Source organism: Bufo bufo, chromosome 4 (genome assembly GCF_905171765.1).
Source record: "Bufo bufo chromosome 4, aBufBuf1.1, whole genome shotgun sequence".
Lineage (NCBI taxonomy): Eukaryota > Metazoa > Chordata > Amphibia > Anura > Bufonidae > Bufo > Bufo bufo.
In genome coordinates this window covers 512,284,235-512,310,624 of record NC_053392.1, presented here as the reverse complement: position 1 = coordinate 512,310,624, position 26,390 = coordinate 512,284,235, and the positions used below count along the sequence as shown (strand labels likewise).

At 47.2% G+C, this 26,390-nt stretch overlaps 1 protein-coding gene across 2 annotated transcripts in view; it reads left to right on the top strand.

The window, feature by feature from the left end:
• The window catches only part of RALGAPA2 (Ral GTPase activating protein catalytic subunit alpha 2), a 344,341-nt gene that overhangs the window by 82,464 nt on the left and 235,487 nt on the right, over window positions 1-26,390 (top strand). For both annotated transcript variants that reach the window (XM_040429694.1, XM_040429695.1), the window contains exons 20-21: window positions 2,275-2,451; window positions 19,308-19,501. In XM_040429694.1, the coding sequence (XP_040285628.1) occupies window positions 2,275-2,451; window positions 19,308-19,501 (371 nt within the window). The remainder of the gene's footprint in view (window positions 1-2,274; window positions 2,452-19,307; window positions 19,502-26,390) is intronic.

Here is a 26,390-nt window from a genome sequence, read left to right as displayed (position 1 = left end):
AGCAGGTTGTAAACTGAATAGTCAGAGGTTTGAAAATGAATGAAAGAATGAGGATTGCAGACTGAAAATGGGCAATTTTTATATTTCAAGGTAACTACTCAAAAATAGTGTTGAGCGAACTTCTGTTTTAAGTTCGGCGTCTAAAGTTCGGCTTCCGGTTGCGGAGAATCCCGATATGGATTCCGAATTCCGTTGTGGTCCGTAGTAGCGGAATCAATAATCGGCCATTATTGATTCCGCTACCACGGACCACAACGGAATTCGGAATCCATATCGGGATTCTCCGCTAACCGGAAGCCGAACTTTAGACGCCGAACTTAAAACAGAAGTTCGCTCAACACTACTAAAGAGGTAAAAAAAAAAAATTCCATGTTAAAGTTCTTTATAGCCTTTAAAGGGGTTTTTCCCTCAAAGGGATTTAAAGGGGTTGTCTCATCTGAGACAATGGGGGCGGGTCGCACAGCTGGGACACACACCTATATTGAGAATGAAGCAGGTCAAAGTGGTGGCTGGAGGACTCTGGTCCGGCCACCACCAAGCGCTATCCCCATAGAAGTGAATCGTAGCGCACAGAGCATGACTGTCCACCACTCCCGTTCACTTCTATGGGTGCGACGGAAATTTTTGGCGGTCTCAGAAACTAACGGAGTGTGGCTGCGCATGTGAATGAGCCCCGAAAGTGGTGAAGGGCGCACGTATCGGAGATGGGTACGGATCCCAGCTGTGGGACCTGCACTTATCAGACAATAGGGGCATATCCTAGCGATATGCCCCCATTGTCTCAGATGAGACAACCCCTTTAAGGCTGTATTACACAGCCTGATGTGGCAGATGATTGTCAGGAGGGAAGAGTTCCCTCCCAGCAATTGCCTGCTCGCTAGTCACATGCGGCCATCTGCTCCACAGCATGGAGAGGAGTGATTGCTATGCCATCGCTTGTCCTCATACTGTATAGTGGTTTACCTACGGCAGATCGTTATTAGACACCACAATCTGCCGCTTGCAAACAATAAAAAAAATTTAACACGTCACAAGATTTGGATTGCCCGATTTTCAGCATTTGCTAGTTCATCGGGCAGTTGGCGGCAGTATTACGCTGCAAGATGATCGCGAACGCTCGTTAGTGATTGCCGAAAAATGGGTCAGTGTAATACAGGCTTTAGTTCTTAAATGCCTTGTACCACAATGTGTTTTGTGAAACAATATTAACTGATATGGCAGTATGTTAAAAAGGTTTTTCCTATCCTCTGGATAGGTCATCAGTATCTGATCGGTGAGGTCTGACACCCCCGCTGATCAGCTGTTTGAGAAGGAGCGCCACGACCGTCTCTCTGCTCACCAAGCACAGCGCCATATATTATAAAGCGGCTGTGCTTGATATTGCAGCTCAGCCCTATTCACTTTTATGGGGCTGAGCTATGCCTAGGGCAGATTACTGATGAATGTGACGTCACTGGCCTAGGGTAAGCTGCGAGAAGGCTGCGGCGTTCACAGGAATGTTGGTGCCTTTTCAAACCGCTAATCAGTAGGGGTCCTGAGTGTCAGACCCCCACTGATCAGATACTGATGACTTATCCAGAGTATTGGTGACTAGTTAAAAAGCGTCGGAAAACTTCTTTAAAATTCTTACTTTTTTTGTTATTTAACACTCCTGTGGATTTTGTGCCCTTTTACTCCGCTGTTGTGGGCTGTGACCTTTGCTCAGGTGATTGTATTGTCACAGCATACCCTCAGTTTTCCTGCGGTCACACAAGAGGCAATACAGAAAGTGATAGCGCAGTAACATTATACTGTTTTGTGAGGTGACTGGGTTAGTAGGAAAACCCCTTGAAAGAGGACCTGTCGCCAAAAAATGCAATGCAATCTGAAAGCACAGTGTTAGAGCAGGAGGAGCTGAGCGGATTGATGTATAGTTTTGTGGGAAAAGATTCAGTAAAACTTGAAATTTTGACATTTACATCTGCAGCCCTGTGAAGAGCAATTGGTACAGGAGGGAGGGGTGTCTGTATGCACACAATGCTGTCAATCACTGATAACCCCTCCCTCCTGTACCGATAGCTCTTCACAGGGCTGCAGATATACATGTAAAAATTTCAAGTTTTACTGAATCTTTTCCCACAAATACATAAACCCGCTCAGCTCCTCCTGCTCTATAACATGGTGCTTTCAGATTGCATTGCATTTTTTGGTGACAGGTCCTCTTTAAAGAAATATTATCAGATTTAGAGCTGAATTTTCCTTTTACGATTTGATTAATTATAAACTTTAATGCAGTTGAAAGTGTCAGCAGTGATGTGACAAATGGATACGGTCAGGAAGCAGAATATCTGATGCCATGGCAGAACTGTGAGGACGAGCCTGAAGTCACTACACCTATGGATGTGGCCATCGACCACGATGCACGGCAGTGGCTGCAGCTCACTCCCCCTGATCCTGCAGCTCCTCTGACAGGTACGTTCTGTCTCCAAAGTTCAGGTTTTTGAAACAAGTAAATCTTTACTCACTTTCTTATTTTTTTTATTTTTTTTAAGACCCCTCCAAGTCTTATCACCTTCTGCCAGACACACACGAGCGAGTTCAATGCGATAAACTTACAGCGTGCGTCAATGTGAGGTCCCATTCTGACCTCCTAACAGGATCGCACAGCATTATAATTGGTTTATAATTCTGTGTGACCCTGAGAGTCCTGGTATCTACTGAACTACACTGACATACTGCTATGCGATCCTGTTAGGAGGTCAGAATGGGACATCACATCGACACCTGCTGCGAGATTCTCACACTGAACTTGCTGGTGTGTGTCTGGCCTAAGAGCTGCATTGCAGAGTTCTCCTCCGCAGCATAATAGCCTTGCCATGATTTGCTTGTTCCCCTGTGTAAAGAAAAAAAAAAGGTGGACTTATATATTGATGGCCTATTCCTGCACCCCGTCTGTCAGCTGTATTTCAGTAGTTCATGGTGGAACACGGCACAGAAACGACACCGCTCCGTCCACTGCATCATGGACAGAGATGATTACTGCAGCACTGCTTCTATTCACGTCAGTGGCTGCAGTAATCATCTCTGTCCATGATGCAGTGATGGAATTACACAGTGCGGTGTAATTTTGCGGCTGAAGCTACTGAAAAAAGCTGATTCAGAGGGTGGTGGGAGTTACTGGGAGTCAGTCCCCTTTAAAAAAAAAATTAACATTTAAAATTATATGAACTTTGGGTGTCCTACCAACCATCTAATATGTCTGTGGTTGTCCCCAGTGTCCCCTGATAGCAAATGTCAATTGACAGCAGGATTGGACATGTTTGATTTCACCATGCCTGATCGTCTGTTCTTGCGGGGTGTCTGGCAGTGGCTTGATTCTCCATCCCTATTAGGCCTATTGCACACGACCGTATGGCTTTTTCAGTGTTTTGCGATCCGTTTTTCACGGATCCGTTGTTCCGTTTTTTGTTTCCGTTGTGTTTCCGTTTCTGTTCCGTTTTTCCGTTCCGTTTTTCCGTATGGCATATACAGTATACAGTAATTACATAGATAAAATTGGGCTGGGCATAACATTTTCAATAGATGGTTCAGCAAAAAACGGAACGGAAACGGAAGACATACGGATGCATTTCCGTATGTGTTCCTTTTTTTGCGGACCCATTGACTTGAATGGAGCCACGGACTGTGATTTGCGGGCAATAATAGGACATGTTCTATGTTAAAACGGAACGGAAAAACGGAAATACGGAAACGGAATGCATACGGAGTACATTCCGTATTTTTTGCGGACCCATTGAAATGAATGGTTCCGTATACGGAACGCAAAAAAAGGCCAGTAAACAGGAAAAAAAAACGTCCGTGTGCAATAGGCCTTAAGAATACATGTATACTCAGTAGTTCCAGGCATGCATGTGCGAGTTGAGGAAGACTAGCCGTCAGCAGACCTCTCTCTTGAAAAAGACGATGATGACTTCTTGTTGCACTGGTTCAAACAGTCTCTGGTAAACCCCTGAGATCAATGATTCCTACAGACTTATGATTTTTAGGAAGTGGAAGAAGGCAGAAAATTATTTTTCACTTTTATCCAACGTTAAATGTCATACTCGCAGGGGTCCAGGAAGCTGAGGTCTTTGCTGCTGTTTGTTGCAAGGATTTCGTGCAGCAAGACTGGTTCAGCTGCCGCTATGTGAGATGTGAAGAAAGTGCTCACCAAGGAATTTCTTTCCCTGACTAACAAGGTCTGCGACCTGTAATTTTCGCTGATTAGTTGATCAGAACCTTTATAATATTTTACTGGGGACCTCTTTTGTCCACCTTGTCACAAATCTAGGACCCCTAAACCAGCACATCTATGTCGGTCTTTGCTAAACCGCATCCTGCACCTCCGTTCCCCAGACCCACACGGATGGAAGTATTTTAAGGTTTTGATGTTTCTACAGAAATTTCCGGTTTGGGTAAAAACTGTTTTGATAAATACATAATCGAATCTGGATTCTGCATTTCATTGTGCCATTCCTCTGTTATTTCTCCTGGAAATGTATGGAATACACCGACAATGGTCTGTTACCTTTCTCTTTGTCATCAGTGTGTTCCAATGTCGGACCACATAGGGACACCTATGGTATTTTTTTTGCTGGTATCTTTCCAGCAGGTGTAACAGAGGGGCAGCACAAGGCAGAATTAGAAGTAAAGATTCAGCAGAATCCTTTTTCAATGTGAAATGCCAATATTTAGTAAGACAGATATCAGGAAAGCTGGCAGTTAAAGAGGTTTTCTCATCTCGGACAATGGGGGCATATTGCTAGAATTTGCCCCCATTGTCTTATAGGTGCGGTTCCCACCGCTGGGACCTGCACCTATATCGAGAACGGAGCCCCGGAAGTGAAGGAGAGCGCACTGCGCATGCGCAGCCGCCCTCCATTCATTTCTATGGGGCCGTCGAAAATAGCCGAGTGCTGGCTCAGCTATTGCCGTCTGCCCCATAGAAATGAATAATACCATGGGCCGCGCATGCGCGGCACGCTCCCATTCACTTCTATGGGAGAGGCGGGGATTGGCGCTTGGTGGTGGACAGACCCTGGGAAATCTGGGGTCCTCCAGCTACAGCGCTCCCCGCTCCGTTCTCGATATAGGTGCTGGTCCCACCGCTGGGACCCGCACCTATCAGACAATGGGGGCATATCCTAGCGATATGCCCCATTGTCTAAGATGGGAATACCCCTTTAACCTCTTAAGGACATAGGGCGTACAGGTACGCCCTTGTGCCCTGGTACTTAAGGACACAGGGCGTACATGTACGCCCTGTGTATTTTCGATCACTGCCGTGCGGCTGGCAGTGATCGGAACCCGGTGCCTGCTCAAATCATTGAGCAGGCACCTAGGCTAAATGCGCGGGGGGGTCCCATGACCCCCCCATGTCGGCGATCGCGGCAAACCGCAGGTCAATTCAGACCTGCGGTTTGCTGCGATTTCTGAAGTTTCTGGTCCCCGCAGTCCCTGACCGCGGGGATCAGAAACTTTATATGCCTAAAAAAAAAGTTTTATTCACCCCCCCTGCACCCCCGAATGATTTTTATGGTGGCGGGAGGTGCAGGGGGAGGGTTGCGGGCGGTGTGGGCGGTGCGGGAGGCGGGCGGTGCGGCAGGCGGGATCGCGATCCCCCGCCCGCCTCCCCTTGTATAATCGTTGGTGTCTAGTGGGGATACCAGGGTGCCAGCACATTGCTGGCACCCTGGTATAAACGGCTGACATCTGCGATGCGATGTCAGCCGTTTAACCCTTTCCATACAGCGGTCCGTACGGACCGCTGTATGGAAAAGGTTAACAGCGCAGGGAGCTCCCTCCCTCTCCCATCGGGGGGCTGCTGTGCCTTTGCAGCCCCCCGATGGGGAGGGAGAGAGCCCCCCGAGAGATCCCCTCCTTACCCTTCCCCGTCTGCGAAGTTCTGAGCAGTACTGAGCAGAAGTTCTGAGCAGTACTGAGCAGACGGGGAAGGTTCCCATGGCAACAGGACGCCTCTCAGGCATCCTGCTGTCCATGGTGCTGAACAGATCTGTGCTGAAAAGCATAGATCTGTTCAGTGTAAGTAAAATACAGTACAGAACAATATATATTGTACTGTACTGTATTATACAGACATCAGACCCACTGGATCTTCAAGAACCAAGTGGGTCTGGGTCAAAAAAAAGTGAATAAAAGTGAAAAAAAAAGTAAAAATCAAAAAACACATTTATCACTGATAAAAAATGAAAAAAATAAAATTCCCTACACATGTTTGGTATCGCCGCGTCCGTAACGACCTGATCTATAAAACGGTCATGTTACTTTACCCGAACGGTGAACACCATAAAAATAAAAAATAAAAAACTATGATGAAATTGAAATTTTGCCCACCTTACTTCCCAAAAAAGGTAATAAAAGTGATCAAAAAAGTCGCATGTATGCCAAAATTGTAACAATCAAACCGTCATCTCATCCCGCAAAAATCATACCCTACCCAAGATAATCGCCCAAAAACTGAAAAAACTATGGCTCTTAGACTATGGAAACACTAAAACATGATTTTTTTTTGTTTCAAAAATGAAATCATTGTGTAAAACTTACATAAATAAAAAAAAAGTATACATATTAGGTATCGCCGCGTCCGTATCGCCCGGCTCTATAAAAATATCACATGATCTAACCCCTCAGATGACCACCGTAAAAAAATAAAAATAAAAACGGTGTAAAAAAAGCCATTTTTTGTCATCTTACGTCACAAAAAGTGTAATAGCAAGCAATCAAAAAGTCATATGCACCCCAAAATAGATGCCAATCAAACCGTCATCTCATCCCGCAAAAAATGAGACCCTACATAAGATAATCGCCCAAAAACTGAAAAAACTATGGCTCTTAGACTATGGAGACACTAAAACATTTTTTTGGTTTTAAAAATGAAATCATTGTGTAAAACTTACATAAATAAAAAAAATTGTATACATATTAGGTATCTCCGCGTCCGTGACAACCTGCTCTATAAAATTACCACATGATCTAACCTGTCAGATGAATGTTGTAAATAACAAAAAAAAAAACGGTGCCAAAAAAGCTATTTCTTGTTACCTTGCCGCACAAAAAGTGTAATATAGAGCAACCAAAAATCATATGTACCCTAAACTAGTACCAACAAAACTGCCACCCTATCCCGTAGTTTCTAAAATGGGGTCACTTTTTTGGAGTTTCTACTCTAGGGGTGCATCAGGGGGGCTTCAAATGGGACATGGTGTCAAAAAAACCAGTCCAGCAAAATATGCCTTCCAAAAACCATATGGCATTCCTTTCCTTCTGCGCCCTGCCGTGTGCCCGTACAGCTGTTTACGACCACATATGGGGTGTTTCTGTAAACTACAGAATTAGGGCCATAAATAATGAGTTTTGTTTGGCTGTTAACCCTTGCTTTGTAACTGGAAAAAAAATATTAAAATGGAAAATCTGCCAAAAAAGTGAAATTTTGAAATTGTATCTCTATTTTCCATTAAATCTTGTGCAACACCTAAAGGGTTAACAAAGTTTGTAAAATCAGTTTTGAATACCTTGAGGGGTGTAGTTTCTTAGATGGGGTCACTTTTATGGAGTTTATAATCTAGGGGTGCATCAGGGGGGCTTCAAATGGGACATGGTGCCAAAAAAACAGTCCAGCAAAATCAGCCCTCCAAAAACCAAACGGCGCACCTTTCACTCTACGCCCCGCTGTGTGGCCGTACAGTAGTTTACGGCCACATATGGGGTGTTTATGTAAACAGCAGAGTCAGGGCAATAAAGATACAGTCTTGTTTGGCTGTTAACCCTTGCTTTGTTAGTGGAAAAAATGGGTTAAAATGGAAAATTAGGCAAAAAAATGAAATTCTCAAATTTCATCGCCATTTGCCAATAACTCTTGTGCAACACCTAAAGGGTTAACGACGTATGTAAAATCAGTTTTGAATACCTTGAGGGGTGTAGTTTCTTAGATGGGGTCACTTTTAGGGAGTTTCTCCTCTAGGGGTGCATCAGGGGGCTTCAAATGGGACATGGTGTAAATAAACCAGTCCATAAAAATCAGCCTTCCAAAAACCAAACGGCGCACCTTTCACTCTACGCCCCGCTGTGTGGCCGTACAGTAGTTTACGGCCACATATTGGGTGTTTCTGTAAATGGCAGAGTCAGGGCAATAAAGATACAGTCTTGTTTGGCTGTTAACCCTTGGTTTGTTAGTGGAAAAAATGGGTTAAAATGAGAAATTAGACAAAAAAATGAAATTCTCAAATTTCCTCCCTATTTGCCAATAACTCTTGTGCAACACCTAAAGGGTTAACAACGTATGCAAAATCAGTTTTGAATACCTTGAGGGGTGTAGTTTCTTAGATGGGGTCATTTTTGGGTGGTTTCTATAATGTAAGCCTCGCAAAGTGACTTGAGACCTGAACTGGTCCCTAGAAATTGAGTTTTTGTAAATTTCGGAAAAATTTCAAGATTTGCTTCTAAACTTCTAAGCCTTATAACATCCCCAAAAAATAAAATATCATTCCCAAAACAATTCAAACATGAAGTAGACATATGGGGAATGTAAAGTCATCACAATTTTTGGGGGTATTACTATGTATTACAGAAGTAGAGAAACTGAAACTTTGAAATTTGCACATTTTTTTCAAATTTTTGTTAAATTAGGTATTTTTTGGTGCAAAAAAAAATTTTTTTTGGACTCCATTTTACCAGTGTCATGAAGTACAATATGTGACGAAAAAACAATCTCAGAACGGCCTGGATAAGTCAAACCGTTTTAAAGTTATCAGCACTTAAAGGGACTCTGGTCAGATTTTCAAAAAATGGCCTGGTCCTAAGGTGTAAAAAGGCTGTGTCCTTAAGGGGTTAAGGGCACGGCTACACAACATTTGTTGCGCAGCAAAAGGGTACTACTACACTGCGACTCGTCGCAGTAATGTCGTGCAGCATTTTTAGTAATGGTGATGTTGCACTGTGACATGGGACTGCGACACGACAGTCGTACAAAAATCCAACTTGCAGCACTGCTTCTATTCACGTCACAGGATGTCACAATGCGACACCAAATACGATCATTACAAAAAATGTCGCACGACATTACTGCAATAAATTCCATTGTTTAGCCCTTGCCAAAAGGGGTTGTCTGGGATTTTCATATCGATGGCCTACCTTCAGGATTGGTCATCAGTACCTGATCGGTGGGGATCCAACTCCCAGCACACTGCCAATCAGCGGTTTGAAGAGGCTGAACCACTCCAATGAGCGCTGCGGCCTACAGTGATGTACATTGTATATAATGGCCGTGCTTGGTATTGCAGCTTGGCTCTGTTCACTTGAATGGGACTGAGCTGCGCCTGGTCCGTGTGACTGATGGTGTAACCTATCACCGATGCAGTATTCACCACCAAGATGCCATCAAGCACTTTATAGAGCAGAGGTCAGCAATCTACGGCACTCCAGCTGCTGTGAAACTACAACTCCCAGCATGCACACTCTTTCAGCTATTCTGGTAATTCCCACAGAACTGAAATGAGGATTCTGGGAGTTGTAGTTTCACAGCAGCTGGACTGCCAGAGGTTGCTCATCCCTGTTCTAGAGCCTGTGGCGTGCACCACCCATGTAATAACGATAATTGTGTAAAGCCTCTAGGTCAGATATTATCTATACGCTTATATGTCTGTACAACTACTTTTCTCGCCCAGTTTCCTTGGGGGACACAGAAGACCTTGGGTATAGCTCATCTCCCTAGGAGGCGTGACACTAAGTGAAAGCTGTTAAGCCCCTCCTCCACAGCTATACCCTCAGCCTGGAGAGAGAGACTGCCAGTTTTTTGCTTAGTGTCCAAGGAGGCAAGACACTCTCTGCACTGCAGAGCTGTATTCTCCTTGTTTAAATTTTAGATTTTTACTTTTTATTTTATTTTTGTTCCAGATCATCAGGGACAACAGAGACGCACTAGACCTCTCTGTTCTCCCGGGGTTGAGCTGCGCCAGTGCCGGTCACCCGCACTGCTGCCTCCCCCACAGAAGGCAAGGTGGACCAGGGCAGCCTAGCTCCCCTGCATCCCGCCAGCCCAAGGGTCGCCCGCACGCCAAGTCCCTCTTCCAGCGTCCTGCCACTACGGTGCCAGTAGCTGAAGGGGCGACCCTGCTAAAATGGACCGAGGGTGAAGACGGCTGTGGTAAGAGAGAGGCTTCTCCAGCCCTACGTCCCCGTCCCCCCCGGTCTCCTGCGTGCCTGACCCCCATACTGGGCCTCTAGTCCCCTGCTGGATCTATGCTGGCACCTGCAGAGCGGCAATCTCCTTCTGCCTTACCCCCCCCCCTGCCTGGCTCCCATAGACATGCAGCCAGTGGCTGTCTCCACAGCCAGCTACAGAAGCGGCAACATAGTTTATTTCTACCACAGGCACCCGGTCTCTGGGTCCCCCCCCCATCTCCTACCGGAGTGTTGCTCAAGGCCTGAGGCTCCTGACGGCTGTGGAGTGAGGCCTCGCCTCCGGCCGACATTGGTACTCTGGTGCGGACGGGCGCCGCAAGCGGCCTGCTAGGCCGCCATTCCGGGTCCCTGACTCTTCCGGCCGGCGGGGTGGGCTCCCGCGGCCGGCAAGCCGCCATTCCGAGCCCCTGACTCTTCCGGCCGGCGGGGTGGGCTCCCGCGGCCAGCAAGCCGCCATTCCGGGCCCCTGACTCTTCCGGCCGGCGGGGTGGGCTCCCGCGGCCGGCAAGCCGCCATTCCGGGCCCCTGACTCTTCCGGCCGGCGGGGTGGGCTCCCGCGGCCGGCAAGCCGCCATTCCGGCCGGCGGGGTGGGCTCCCGCGGCTGGCTTTGGGCTTGACTTCTATGCCCAGCAGGCCCCGGCCGACCGTCGGTGCCGGTCGGTGGGGCTCCGCAAATTTTGGCCCAGGCTTCGCGGCCTGCTGGGCCGCAATTCCGACCGGCCCGCGGGGTGGGCACCCGCGGCCGGTTTGATGCGCCACTCCGCCTCAGGTTCCGGCGGTACATACCGGGCGCCGCAAATTTAGACCCCGGCCTCACGGCCTGCTAGGCCGCAAAATTCCGGCCTCTGGTGGAGGGGGCGGGAACTTCTCCAGGCGCGAATTTTTCCCGCCGGGAGGTTCCTCCGCCCCCAGGGGATCGCAGCGCCGCCCTCCAGGCCGGATCCATGTTAACCCTTTTGGGTACAGGCCGGCTCCCAATGGGCCTGTATGGCTGGCCCCCCCTTTTTCCTGACTATCTGTGCCCCTATATGGTGGCCCCCTTTAGCCTCAGAGAGGCTGTGTTTTTAATAAAAAAAAAAAAAATATATATATATATATATATATATATATAAAACAGATTTCTATTGGACTGCGCAGGACGCTGCAGCCTCATCAGTAGTGCTGCATGTCTGCATGCCCTCTTTCCACAGGCGGCATAGTGTTGCGCTCCCAACCTGCGTCGGTGCTAGGGCATTTCCCCTTTTAGGCGGTTTTCCTGCCCTCTTCCAGGATACGGCGCTGGCCAAGTGCATGCGGCCCTTCCGTAGGCAGCATTCATCATCTCTCCAGTTATGGTGCCTGCCATGTGCATCCCCCCCCCTCCTAGGCGGGATACTGCACTCTCCCTGGCTGCCGGCTGGCCATGTGCATGACCCCCTTTTAGGCGGAATGCTGCACCTTCACCGGATATGGTGCTGGCCATGTGCATGACCCCCTTCCATAGGCGGAATGCTGCACTCTCTATGGATTTGCTGCCGGCCATGTGCGTGACCCCCTTCTCTAAGCGGAACGCTGCACTCTCACTGGATTCGCTGCCGGCCATGTGCGTGACCCCCTTCCATGGGCGGAACGCAGCGCTCTCACTGGATTCGCTGTCGGCCATGTGCGTGACCCCCTTCTTAGGCGGAACGCTACACTCTCACTGGATCTGTTGCCGATCGTGTGCATGACCCCCCTTTTTAGGCGGAATACTGCACTCTCACCGGATTCGGTACTGGCTATGTGCACGACCCCCTTCCATAGGCGGAACGCTGCACTCTCTCTGATGTGCTATGATGAACTTATGTACTATGTTACTATGCTGCACTCTCACTGGTTCCGCTGCCGGCCATAGGCATGATTCAGGCAGCATACATACATCCCTCTGTCTGTGGTTGTTTTCTCGCAGGTACGTTGCTGGCCATGTGTATGTACCCCATACATGGCGGGGTGCTTGCACTCTCGCAGGATCCGCTGTCGGCCATATGCATGACCCCTCTTCCGTGGGCGGTGTACGCACTCTCGCTGGATTCGCTGCCTGCCATGGGCATGCCTTCCTTCCTCAGGTGACATACACACATTCTCACTGACTGTGTTTGTCTCTCACCAGTACGTTGCTGGCCATGTGTATGACTCCCATACATGGCGGGTGCACGCACTCTCCCTGGATGAGATGCTGGCCATGTGCATTACCCCCCCTTTTTTCTGGGCGGCATGCTACACTCTCACCGGATACCTTGCTGGCCATGAGCATGGCCCTCTAACATGGGTGGAACTCTTGCACTCCCATTGGATACGGTGCTGGCCTTGTGCGTGACCACCCCTTGTTCCATGGGCAGAATTTGGCACGCTCATGAGATTCACGGCTGTCCTTGTATGGCTGTGCTGGACTTGTACATGTCCCCCTTCATTGGCAGAGTAGTAGCACTCTCGCTAAATCAGTGTTGGGTGTATTATTGCACACTCACTTAATGCTAGGATAACCCTGTGCATGTTCCCCTTTCACTAGGTGGACCTCCTGCGTTCCTGCTGGATTATAGGGTATGTCCTGCTTCTCTGAAGTAGGTACGGCCTTAGGCATCACTACCTTTTGGGACCGGCCTTTGCACTCTTGCCGACTGCAGTTTGCCAGATACAATTTCCCCCCTTTCGGGGCGGACTGCTTGCGTTCCATCGCATGCTATACTAGGCTTGTGCATAACTCCCTTTCAGGTTGCACTTTGCAATTCCGTACATGCTGTGGCACTCTGTGGCGAGCCCCCTTTTTCGCTGAATTAACCTTTTTGAAGTGAGCGGACGTTCTTGTGCGTTGTTTGGGCCGTTTATGCCTTCTCCTCCTGTAGGTGGGTTGGCCTTCTCACTGCTTACGGGCTGCTCGTACGTATGCCTCACCTGCTTCCTGCGGCATACTTTTGTTTTCTTGGGATACGATGCTTGCCGCAAGCCTTGCACTCGTCTCTAAGGAGTTCATTCTGTCCACCTGACCCGGACGGGCTCTACTTGCTCTCTGCTGCACGGAGCTGGGTGGTACTCATTCATTTAGTTGGCCCTTCATCCCAGGGAGTGTTCGTGGTTCCTAGATGCGTGCCCATTCGTCCTTCCGCGGTATTGCTTCCCTGCGTTAGTGGTCACATGGTCGGGAGTGCTGTTGTCTGGAGCGCCCCTCGAATTCTTCGTTGGCTCTGGCAGGACTGCGGTTCCCTTGCCTGCTGCAATTTCCTCCTCTTCGGATGTAGTGTGGTATGAGTCCTTCCTCTTGACGCCTCTACGCTTCAGTCTGATCTGCTACCAGGTGCGGGCCGCTTTTCTCGGGAAGGTCACCCAAATTCTCTTGGGTGCTCGACTACCCAGGTCCGGAGGACCTCCACCTTGGGTTCTTCAGGGTATTCGCCTTCTGCGAGGCGGTGAACCGGGCATCTCACAGTGTAGCAGGGTTCTGCTTTTGAGCTGTCCTATGGCTTCCCTGTTGCCCACTCCTCCGTTCGGTTGGAGGGTGTTATGCCGGCCTCTGTCTCGACTACCTTATCTCGCCGGCTCTGTTTGGCTCCCGCTCGGTACAGATCACTCCGATGTGGCTTCTGTCCCGCCAGACTTCAGAGGCTGTTCCTTCACTGTCCTCCCCTCTGGGGAGAGCATGGTTGTTCATGTGGATGGTTCCGGTGTTCCTCTTGGCCTTGTACTGTCTCCCTTGTTCACACTGGCTGTATTAGCTGTGCCTATTTACCGAGTCTACCGCGTTCTGTCCTCCCGCTGAGTGCAGATTGCGTGGTCAATGGTCCTGCTGTAGACTTACCTTCTCGGTAACTTGGGGGGACTACCTTTCGGTCCAGATTGTCCTTTGATCTCCCACACCGGGACTGTAGAACATGGCTACATCAGCATGGACTTTAGCCTGTCTTGTCCTGGCATCTGGCGGATGCTGGGCGGGCCCTTTGGTTCCTTTCAGTCTGTCCTTCTGCTCCCCCGCTAGGCTGGATACGGGACAACGTTGCTCGGGGGCCGACGGGACCAGTTTTGTCGACTTCTGCCCGTGTTACTGGTCTGCGCCTGATCACATTGGGTTTTTTCGCCCGCTTGCCAGGCGACTCCAGCGGGTTTGCTACTGTCCGCTCCTGGCTGTATTTCGTCCAGGATCTGTCGTAAGACTTATGGTTCTTTTGTCTGGTGTTCTGTGGGAAGCTGTGCATTCCCCACTCTGACCTTTTCTCTCCCCATGGTTCTTTTTTTTTTTTCCAGTCCGGCCTGGACCTGGGACTGGGATTCCTTTACTTGAGGTGTCAAGTGTCAGCGCTGTTCTTCCTCTTCCAGCGTTCCCCGGCCCTCTGGGCCTGTCAAGACCTTCTTACTCGAAATGGCTCTTTGGTTCCTCTGTACTGTCCTTCGGTATCGCCCTGGGAACTTCATACTGAGCTCTCGGTGCTCCAATCTTGTCCTTGGAGCCGTTACAGAAGTTCTCTCTACCCCGTCTGTCCTGTACAGTTGTGTTTCCGTATCAGTCGTGTCTCTGACGGGTGCCTGAATGGCCCCTTTTTGTTCTGAGCCTTATGTCTTTTCCAGGACAGGGCTGTTCTACATCCCGTTCCTTCCTTCTGAAGGTGGTGTTTGCCTTTCGCTTCAACACTTCACCGATTTGGACGTTGTTTGGGCCTTGCCGGTTTTACTTGGAGATCTCCGACTCTTGTCGACGTTCGGTCTCTTGGGTTTCCTGGAGGTCCGCACTTAGAGTTGACGGACTCCAGGGTGGTTTTCCTCCGCCTTATCAGATTGGCTATTGCTGAGGTTACCGCACCGAGGGCAGGATTCTGCCTTTGCTGTCACCGTTCATTTCACCAGAGCGATCGGTGCCTCCTGGGCCGGAGGCATTGGGCTTCGGCCATGCATTTGAGCAGGGCGGCCACAGGTCTTCCGTGCCCGCTTTACAGAGTTCTACAGGGTGCATACTCTGGCTTCGGCGTATGCTGCCTTGGTCCGCCTGGGTCTGCAGGCGGCGGTTCCTTGATGCCTTCAGGTGCTTCGCCTTGGAGCTGTGGTCCCTCCCCTTTTGGACTGCTTTTGAACGTCCCAAGGTCTTCTGTGTCCCCCAAGGAAACTGGGCGAGAAAACGAGATTTTTGTATAACTTACCAGTAAAATCTCTTTCTCGCTCTTTCCTTGGGGGACACAGCACCCACCCATTCATTTTTTCTCTACACGGTTTCCGAGTTTGTGTTACCCGTTGGGTAGTTGGCTTGTTGGTTCCTTGTTGGACTTTGCCTTTTCTCACTGCTTGGACACGCAACTGGCAGTCTCTCTCTCCAGGCTGAGGGTATAGCTGTGGAGGAGGGGCTTAACAGCTTTCACTTAGTGTCACGCCTCCTATGGAGATGAGCTATACCCAAGGTCTTCTGTGTCCCCCGAGGAAAGAGCGAGAAAGAGATTTTACTGGTAAGTTATACAAAAATCTCGTTATTCTGAATAACACACTGTGGGGATGGACTGTGACGCCTTTGGCGCAAATACGGAGCTGCATCATATGATTTGTTGGTTGTTCTTGTGATCTACTAGATTCTTTTGGTATTTGATTTTGCCTCTACCTTTGTATCCTACTAGATTACTGATATTATCTATGTATACCTGTACTATGTTACTGTTACGATTCTTTCTGTCCAAAAATTGCTGTTATATTTGGTTATATACTTTTCAATAAAACTGAATTTTAAAAAACACCTTATTACCCAGAAATAAAAATAAACAAAACTCTTATTTCACTTGATATTCAGTGTTTACACATCAGGTTAAATGGTCTTTCTGACTTTTTTATACATATAACCTATCCTCTGATCGGTGGGGGCCTGACACCTGGTGATCAGTTATTTGAGATGGTGTGCCGCAGCTTACACTAGGCCAGCGACGTCCCATTCATTAGTCACGTGGCCTAGGCGCAGTTCGGCTCCTTTCAAATGAATTGGACTGAGCTGCTATACCAAACACTGCCACTATAGAATGTATGGCGCTGTGCTTGGTAAGCTGTGAGGAGGCTGGGGAGCTCACCAGGGCGCCGTGGTCTCCTCAAACAGCTGATCGGTGGGGGTCCCGGGTGTCGGATCCCCACGATCAGATTCTGATAACCTGTCCGGAGGATAGATCATCGGTATAATAAAGGTGGAGAACCCCTTTAAAATCCTTTATGTATTTGTGCAGCAGAGATATGCGGTTGACACTTGATTTCACAAGCGCTGTTTGTGCATCAGATCCTGAATAGGATTTTTAAATGGGGCTAATCCTCTGTGTTTCTGTACAAAATAAGTGACATTCCACGTATTTCCAAAGTGTACAAATCTAGTTTCGGAACACGCCTAGTGTGTAGATTTCGGTGCAGAATTTCTACCCAAATCTGACGTGTGAACAGGATGTTGGCAAACTATGGCACGTGGTTTTGTACTGTAGTAGTCTATCATATAAGGGTATAGTTTAGTAGGTTTTGGGGGGGATTACACCATGTGCATCGTACGACCTGCCTCCCTTGGGGCGTAAAAGGAAAAAGAATGACACAAAAGGCTGTTTTGTGTCCAACTTGCTCAGCTGCTCCTTCCAGGTCTTTGAAGGTGCACAGCGCAGACGCTTTGTCCAGCGTCGTGACTTGTTTCCTGCTGGCAGGTGTTCACACACAGCCATCCCCGGGTTAACCCATTCAGTGACATTGTTGACATAGACGCTGTTATCTTTCCTCACTGCACACTTTGCCACCCAACTTCTCGTGTTCCTGTGACCTAGGAGATGAATGGCGTTCCTATTTATCAGCATTGTGGATAGCGGTACGCTTCCTTGTGTGCAATAGATCGCAGGCGAGCCCTTTAGATACACGGTTTAATTTCCCCCTGAGCAGCTGCTGCTCATTAAGAGGACAGGGTAAGGTAGAAGGGACAGGTGCTAGGAGGCTGCAAGGCGTCGGCAGTCGGCCCGCTCTATCTGCCGAGTATTTGTCAATGGGAATCCTTCCATTGTCACGTTCTTGGCACGGCTGTATAGCATTTAAGATACCACTTGTCTTATTCATTCTGGCACCGGCAAACGCAAAGCTGGAACTTGCTCTCACATGTAAGAGCATCTAGGCATTCATCGTCTGCTTTGTCTCCCCTCGTTGTTGGAGAAGACACCAAGCTCCTTTATGGCCTGAGGGTATTTGTTCGGAGCCTCGGCTCCTGAAATGAGGTTTCCAGAGAGACTCGAGCGTTACACATTCAGCCGTCGGATAGGCTCTCGGTGGAAAACAATTGTCAGGATCTGTAAAGCGCCTCTGGCTGAGCTTTGGTCTTTTTCAGGCTTTTCAAGATTGTTGGTCAAAAAGAGACGCCGTTCTTTTCCTCATATATGTGCAATCTTGTTGTACCTGAATAAGATGCCGAGATCCTCTCCCGAAGCCTTCTCACTGTATGTTTCCATTCTAGCTCAAAGTCTTCATTTGGTAGAAACAGTTGTCTAGAAGTGAAATATTGAACTTTTACCCCCTTCTCCCACTTTGAAAAGAAGATCAATGAGAACATGAATGTTTAGAGGGGTATTCCAGTCTCACACATGGATGTATTTTTACAGGATATGTCATAAATGTCTGATAGATGCAGGCCTTACCGCCAGGACCTGCAGCTATCTGTAATTAGGGCCTCCTCTTTGATGCGGCAGCCAGAGGTAGTTGGAACTACGGAAACAGCCGAGCGGACGGTGCTATGCTGTTCACATAGCTGCCATACAAGTGAATAAGAGCTGTAGATGTAGAGCACAGGCGAGTTCCACAAGTTACATAAACCATGTAACTCCCATGCACTTGTATGAGGCTGGGTAAAGCCATCGTTGTGAAAGGTCTGAGCCTGCTGGAAACGACTAGGCCTTTCACAGGTAAATTCCAATGTAGGCCGACAGGTGACAGCACTATATTGGAATTTATGGAATTTTCTATTTAGCAGTGGCTTTAATTCCATTACTAAATAGAAATGGCAACCTGATAATTGCATGCTGTAAATAAGTGTGTATGTGTATATATATATCACCCCTAAAATAAACATAGGCATTGGCGCGTGCAAAAATGCGTAAAATATAGAAATATTCATCTCACACGGCGTAACGGGGAAAAAATCATAATGATCAATATGCCATTTTTTCATTGCTTCACCACCTTAAAAAAATTTAATAAAAAGTGATCAAAAAAGTCACACACTCCAAAATGGTTTAAATGAAAACTACAGATCTTCCTGCAAAAAAGTTTCTTTTTTTCAGTATTAAACACAAGAAATGTGGTATCGTTGTAATAGTACTGACCCAGAGAATAAAGGGTATGGATCAGTTTCACTGCATAGGGAATGCTGTAAAAACTGTGACAGATATTTTTTTTCTCTCCCAATTTTACCTCCTTTTGAAAAAAAAAATTCAGCTGCCCAGTACATTGTATGCATGAAATGGTGCCATTAGAAAATGCAACTTGTCCTGCAAAAAAACAAGCCCTCGGAAAAATAAAAAAGTTATGGCTCTGGGAAGATTTGGTGTATTGCAAGGATATGCCATCAATGTCAGAGAGGTTCCACCTCTGAGACACACTCCGATCTTCAGAACAGGGCTGTTAAGTGAAGGAGAGCAAGACCACATGTGCAGCCACCTTCCATTCACCTTTATGGGTCTTCTGAAATTAGCCAACCGCTGGCTCATCCGTGCACGGAAAATAGCGTTGTCCAGCGGGCAGCAGAGGAAGCACCATTTTAGATCTGAGACTATAATTGATATTGGCTCTCATAGAATAGTAAAAAATGTTTTTCACATCTTTAATGCTCAGTATATAGTGACTTATAATTCACAATGGAAAGACTGCAACAAATGCTGTAGAACATACCCTTCCTCACACGTATGGCATCATACCGACTTGCCTTCTAAAGGGAGATTTCTTTAGATCTGTATGAATATGTTCGTAGAGGAGGATGTATGTGGTTTATGACAATTAACCAGTCACGCACAGTTTATAGATTGACCCATGCTTGTAGAGTTTTTTTGGTGTTGGAGCTAGTTATACTATATGCATCTGATCTTACGACTCTGTTTCCTTCCAGATAGCAGCGAGTGTCTTGCTGGGGACTGCAGCATCATAGCTGGCGGCAATTTATCTGGCTGGCATCCTGACTCTGCAGCTGTTTTGTGGAGAAGAATCTTAGGAATACTCGGAGATGTGAACAATATCCAGTCCACAAAAATCCATGCCAAGGTGTTTGTTTACCTCTACGAGCTGTGGTACAAGCTGGCTAAGGTAAGACTTGTGTGCGCTCACAACATAGTAACATAGTATATAAGGCCGAAAAAAGACATTTGTCCATCCAGTTCGGCCTGTTATCCTGCAAGTTGATCCAGAGGAAGGCAAAAAAAAAAACTGTGAGGTAGAAGCCAATTTTCCCCACTTAAGGGGGAAAAAATTCCTTCCCGACTCCAATCAGGCAATCAGAATAACTCCCTGGATCAACGACCCCTCTCTAGTAGCTATAGCCTGTAATATTATTACACTCCAGAAATACATCCAGGCCCCTCTTGAATTCCTTTATTGTACTCACCATCACCACCTCCTCAGGCAGAGAGTTCCATAGTCTCACTGCTCTTACCGTAAAGAATCCTCTTCTATGTTTGTGTACAAACCTTCTTTCCTCCAGACGCAGAGGATGTCCCCTCGTCACAGTCACAGTCCTGGGGATAAATAGATGATGTGAGAGATCTCTGTACTGACCCCTGATATATTTATACATAGTAATTAAATCTCCCCTCAGTCGTCTTTTTTCTAAAGTGAATAACCCTAATGTTGATAATCTTTCAGGGTACTGTAGTTGCCCCATTCCAGTTATTACTTTAGTTGCCCTCCTCTGTACCCTCTCCAGCTCTGCTATGTCTGCCTTGTTTACAGGAGTTCAGAACTGTACACAGTACTCCATGTGTGGTCTGACCAGTGATTTGTAAAGTGGTAGGACTATGTTCTCATCACGGGCATCTATGCCCCTTTTGATGCAACCCATTATCTTATTGGCCTTGGCAGCAGCTGCCTGACACTGGTTTCTACAGCTTAGTTTGCTGTTCACTAAAATTCCTAGGTCTTTTTCCATGTCAGTGTTACCCAGTGTTTTACCATTTAGTATGTACGGGTGACTTGCATTATTACTACCCATGTGCATAACCGTGTTAAACCTCATCTGCCACTTATCTGCCCAAGCCTCCAATCTATCCAGATCCCTCTGTAGTAGTATACTGTCCTCTTCCGTGTCCATTACTTTACACAGTTTAGTGTCATCTGCAAAAATTTATATTTTATTGTGCAAGCCTTCTATAAGATCATTAATAAATATATTGAAGAGAATAGGGCCCAATACTGACCCCTGAGGTACCCCACTAGTGACAGTGAACCAATCTGAGTGTGTACTATTAATAACCACCCTCTGTTTTCTATCACTGAGCCAGTTACTTACCCACTTACAGACATTTTCTCCCAGTCCGAGCATTCTCATTTTATATACTAACCTTTTATGCGGTACAGTGTTAAATGCTATGGAGAAGTCCAGATATACAGTACGACATCCATTGATTCTCCGCTGTCAAGTATAGAACTTACCTCCTCATAGAAACTGATTAAATTAGTTTGACATGACCGATCCCTCATGAAGCCATGCTGATATGGCGTTATTTGCTTATTTTCATTGAGGTGCTCCAAGATAGCATCTCTTAGAAAACCTTCAAACAGTTTACCCACGACGGATGTTAAACTTACTGGCCTATAGTTTCCGGGCTCTGTTTTTGGACTCTTTTTGAATATTGGTGCCACATTTGCTATGTGCCAATCCCGTGGAACACTCCCTGTCAGTATGGAGTCCTTAAATATCAGAAATAAGGGTCTGGCTATGACATTACTTAATTCTTTTATGATACGGGGGTGTATGCCATCTGGTCCTGGCGATTTGTCTATTTTAATCTTTTTAAGACGCCGCTGTACTTCTTCCTGGGTCAGACAGGGCACTTTTAATGGGAAATTTACTTTTACATTCTGCATTTCATCTGACAGTTTATTTTCTTCAGTGAATACAGTGAAAATATTTAATAGCTTTGCTTTCTCCTTATCTCTGCAATTCTCCCCTCATCACTCTGTAAAGGGCCGACACCTTCAGATTTATGCTTTTTACCATTTATATAATTGAAGAACATTTTAGGGTTAGTTTTGCTCTCTTTGGCAATTAATCTCTCGGTCTCTAGTGTGGCTGCTTTTTTGTTTTTTACATATAAAATTTTTTTCCTTATCATTTTTCAGTGCTTCTTCACTACCCTCCTGTTTAATGATTTACATACTTTCTTTTTGTCATTTATTGCTTTCTTTACAGTTCTATTTATCCACATTGGTTTTTTTCATGTTCCTTAACCTTTTATTCCCATAAGGTATGTATGTACCTCTCACAATTAGATTTTAGAATGCTTTTAAAAATATCCCATTTTGCGGCTGTATTTTTATTTTTGAGGACTTTGTCCCAGTTAGTTAGGCCTATGGCTAATTTAGCTTTTTTGAAGTTAGGTATTTTTGTTCCTCCCTGAAGAAACACTCTTTTGAATGATAATTGGAAGGTTATTACTTTATGATCACTATTTCCCAGGTGTCCCCCAACCTGCACGTCTGTTGTTCTGTCAGGTCTATTGGCTAATACTAAGTCTATTATGGCCATCCCTCTATTCGAGTCCTGAACCAGTTGGGAAAGGTACCATATTTTTCGCTTTATAAGACTTCCCCCCCCAAAAGTGGGGGAAAATGGCCGTGCGTCTTATAAAGCGGATACTTCGCTGGCCGCTATGCTGCACAGCGCGGCCAGCGAAGTATCAGTGTGGAGGGAGGAGACGGGGGCACTCATGGCGGGGCCGGTGCAGTGACTCTACTCTAGTACACCGGGCCCTGTAACTGTTAAATATATTCAATCCGATCTATATCTAAATGTATACCGCACTGTTCGGTACTTACTGTAGTGCCGTAAGTATAGCATTAAGACTGCGCAGACCGGCAGCTCCCTCGGTCATGCGCCGCCTACACCGCCTGCCGCAGCTTCCTCCTCATGCGCCGCCTACACCGCCTGCCGCAGCTTCCTCCTCATGCGCCGCCTGCCCTGCCTGCCACAGCTCCCCCAGTCATGCGCAGTGAGATAAGCAGGCAGCCGGCGCATGAGGAGGGAGCTGGGGCAGGCGGCGCATGACCAAGGGAGCTGCCGGTCTGCGCCGTCTTAATGCTATACTTACGGTACTACAGTAAGTACCGAACAGTGCGATATACATTTAGATGTAGATCGGATTGAATGTATTTAACAGTGTCATCCACAGATCCCCCATCAGTGTCATCCACAGATCCCCCATCAGTGTCATCCACAGATCCCCCATCAGTGTCATCCACAGATCCCCCATCAGTGTCATCCACAGATCCCCCATCAGTGTCATCCACAGATCCCCCATCAGTGTCATCCACAGATCCCCCATCAGTGTCATCCACAGATCCCCCATCAGTGTCATCCACAGATCCCCCATCAGTGTCACCCACAGATCCCCCATCAGTGTCACCCACAGATCCCCCATCAGTGTCACCCACAGATCCCCCATCAGTGTCACCCACAGATCCCCCATCAGTGTCACCCACAGATCCCCCATCAGTGTCACCCACAGATCCCCCATCAGTGTCACCCACAGATCCCCCATCAGTGTCACCCACAGATCCCCCATCAGTGTCACCCACAGATCCCCCATCAGTGTCACCCACAGATCCCCCATCAGTGTCACCCACAGATCCCCCATCAGTGTCACCCACAGATCCCCCATCAGTGTCACCCACAGATCCCCCATCAGTGTCACCCACAGATCCCCCATCAGTGTCACCCACAGATCCCCCATCAGTGTCACCCACAGATCCCCCATCAGTGTCACCCACAGATCCCCCATCACAGTGCGTCACCCACAGATCCCCCATCACAGTGCGTCACCCACAGATCCCCCATCACAGTGCGTCACCCACAGATCCCCCATCACAGTGCGTCACCCACAGATCCCCCATAACAGTGCGTCACCCACAGATCCCCCATCACAGTGCGTCACCCACAGATCCCCCATCACAGTGCGTCACCCACAGATCCCCCATCACAGTGCGTCACCCACAGATCCCCCATCACAGTGCGTCACCCACAGATCCCCCCCCCATCACAGTGCGTCACCCACAGATCCCCCCCCCATCACAGTGCGTCACCCACAGACCCCCCCCCCATCACAGTGCGTCACCCACAGATCCCCCCCCATCACAGTGCGTCACCCACAGATCCCCCCCCCATCACAGTGCGTCACCCACAGATCCCCCCCCCATCACAGTGCGTCACCCACAGATCCCCCCCCCATCACAGTGCGTCACCCACAGATCCCCCCCCCATCACAGTGCGTCACCCACAGATCCCCCCCCCCCATCACAGTGCGTCACCCACAGATCCCCCCCCCATCACAGTGCGTCACCCACAGATCCCCCCCCCATCACAGTGCGTCACCCACAGATCCCCCCCCATAACAGTGCATCATCCTGCCAGGAGTACAGATATTCTAAATTCCCTACTGGGATTATCTCTACAGCAAGTAGTTGAGGAGCCAACCCGGAAGGAGACCATTTTAGATTTAGTATTCACAAATGGGAATTTGGTATATGATATTACTGTAGGGGAAAGCTTGGGATCTAGTGATCACCAGTCACACCACACAAAAACAAAAGTTTTCTAAAATAAGATTAGTGGTATACGAGTCCCTATCAGATTGGAACAGTTTCATTGGAGTCCAGGAGAAATGGGACTACTTAAAAGTGGCACTATTGAAGGCAACAGAAAATTGCATTAGGCTCGTCAGTAAAAGCAAAAAAAGGAAGAGACCACTGTGGTACTCAGCAGAAGTGGCCAAAATCATTAAAAACAAAAAGATAGCATTTAGGAATTATAAAAATAAAAAAAAACGAGGATGACAGGCAAAATTATAAGATTAGGCAGAGAGAGGCCAAACAAGGAATTACCAAATTAAAAACAAAAGAAGGAAGGTATATGGAAGAAGATAAAGAACTAGCTGACTGCCTCAATGAATACTTCTGTTCAGTTTTTACAAAGGAAAATGAAGGAAAAGGACCTCAGTTAGGAAAGAAGACTAATTTAATCTTTTGACGCATGTGTCTTTACAGAGGAAGGGGTTCTAAGTCAGCTGTCTAAAATTAATACAAATAAGTCGCAGGGGCCTGATGGGATACATCCAAAGCTATTAAAAGAGCTCAGCGGTGAACTAGCAAAACCATTAACAGATTTATTTAACCAATCACTGGCAACAGGAGTCGTCCCAGAAGATTGGAAATTAGCAAATGTTGTGCCCATTCACAAGAAAGGTAGTAGGGAGGAATCGGGCAACTATGGGCCAGTAAGCCTGACATCCATTGTGGAGAAATTAATGGAAACCATACTTAAGGAGAGGATTGTGGAACATCTAAAATCCCATGGATTGAAAGATGAAAAACAGCATGGGTTTACTTCAGGGAGATCATGTCAAACTAATATTATTCATTTTTTTAATTGGGTGACTAAAATAATAGATGGAGGAGGTGCAGTAGACATCTCTTATCTAGACTTTAGTAAGGCTTTTGATACTGTCCCACATAGAAGGCTTATCAATAAACTGCAGTCTTTGGGCTTGGACTCCCATATTGTTGAATGTATTAGGCAGTGGCTGAGGGACAGACAACAGAGGGTTGTAGTCAATGGAGTATATTCAGACCATGGTCTTGTTACCAGTGGGGTACCTCAGGGATCTGTTCTGGGACCCATATTGTTTAATATCTTTATCAGCAAAATTGCAGAAGGCCTCGATGGTAAGGTGTGTCTTTTTGCTGATGACACAAAGATTTGTAACAGGGTTGATGTTCCTGGAGGGATACACCAAATGGAAAAGGTTTGAGGAAAACTAGAGGAATGGTCAAAAATCTGGCAACTAAAATTTAATGTTGATAAGTGCCAGATAATGCACCTGGGGCGTAAAAACCCAAGAGCAGAATATAAAATCAGTGATACAGTCCTAACCTCAGTATCTGAGGAAAGGGATTTAGGGGTCATTATTTCAGAAGACCTAAAGGTAGGCAGACAATGTCATAGAGCAGCAGGAAATACTAGCAGAATGCTTGGGTGTATAGGGAGAGGCATTACCAGTGGAAAGAGGGAGGTGCTCATGCCGCTCTACAGAGCACTAGTGAGACCTCATTTGGAGTATTGTGCTCAGTACTGGAGACCATATCTCCAGAAGGATATTGATACTTTGGAGAGAGTTCAGAGAAGAGCTACTAAACTAGCACATGGATTGCAGGATAAAACTTACCAGGAAAGATTAAAGGACCTTAACATGTATAGCTTGGAAGAAAGACGAGACAGAGGGGATATGATAGAAACTTTTAAATACATAAAGGGAATCAATAAGGTAAAAGAGGAGAGAATATTTTTAAAAGAAGAAAAACTGCTACAAGAGGACATAGTTTTAAATTAGAGGGGCAAAGGTTTAAAAGTAATATCAGGAAGTATTACTTTACTGAGAGAGTAGTGGATGCATGGAATAGCCTTCCTGCAGAAGTGGTAGCTGCAAATACAGTGAAGGAGTTAAAGCATGCATGGGATAGGCATAAGGCCATCCTTTATATAAGATAGGGCCAAGGGCTATCCATAGTATTTAGTATATTGGGCAGACTAGATGGGCCAAATGGTTCTTATCTGCCGACACATTCTATGTTTCTATCCACAGATCCCCCATAACAGTGCGTCATCCACAGATCCCCCATAACAGTGCGTCATCCACAGATCCCCCATAACAGTGCGTCATCCACAGATCCCCCATAACAGTGCGTCATCCACAGATCCCCCATAACAGTGCGTCATCCACAGATCCCCCATAACAGTGCGTCATCCACAGATCCCCCATAACAGTGCGTCATCCACAGATCCCCCATAACAGTGCGGCATCCACAGATCCCTCATAACAGTGCGGCATCCACAGACCACCATTAGTTCAAAACCTACCAAAAGCACACCTTTTGGTTCAAAATATTTTTTTCTTATTTTCCTCCTCAAAAGCCTATGTGCATCTTA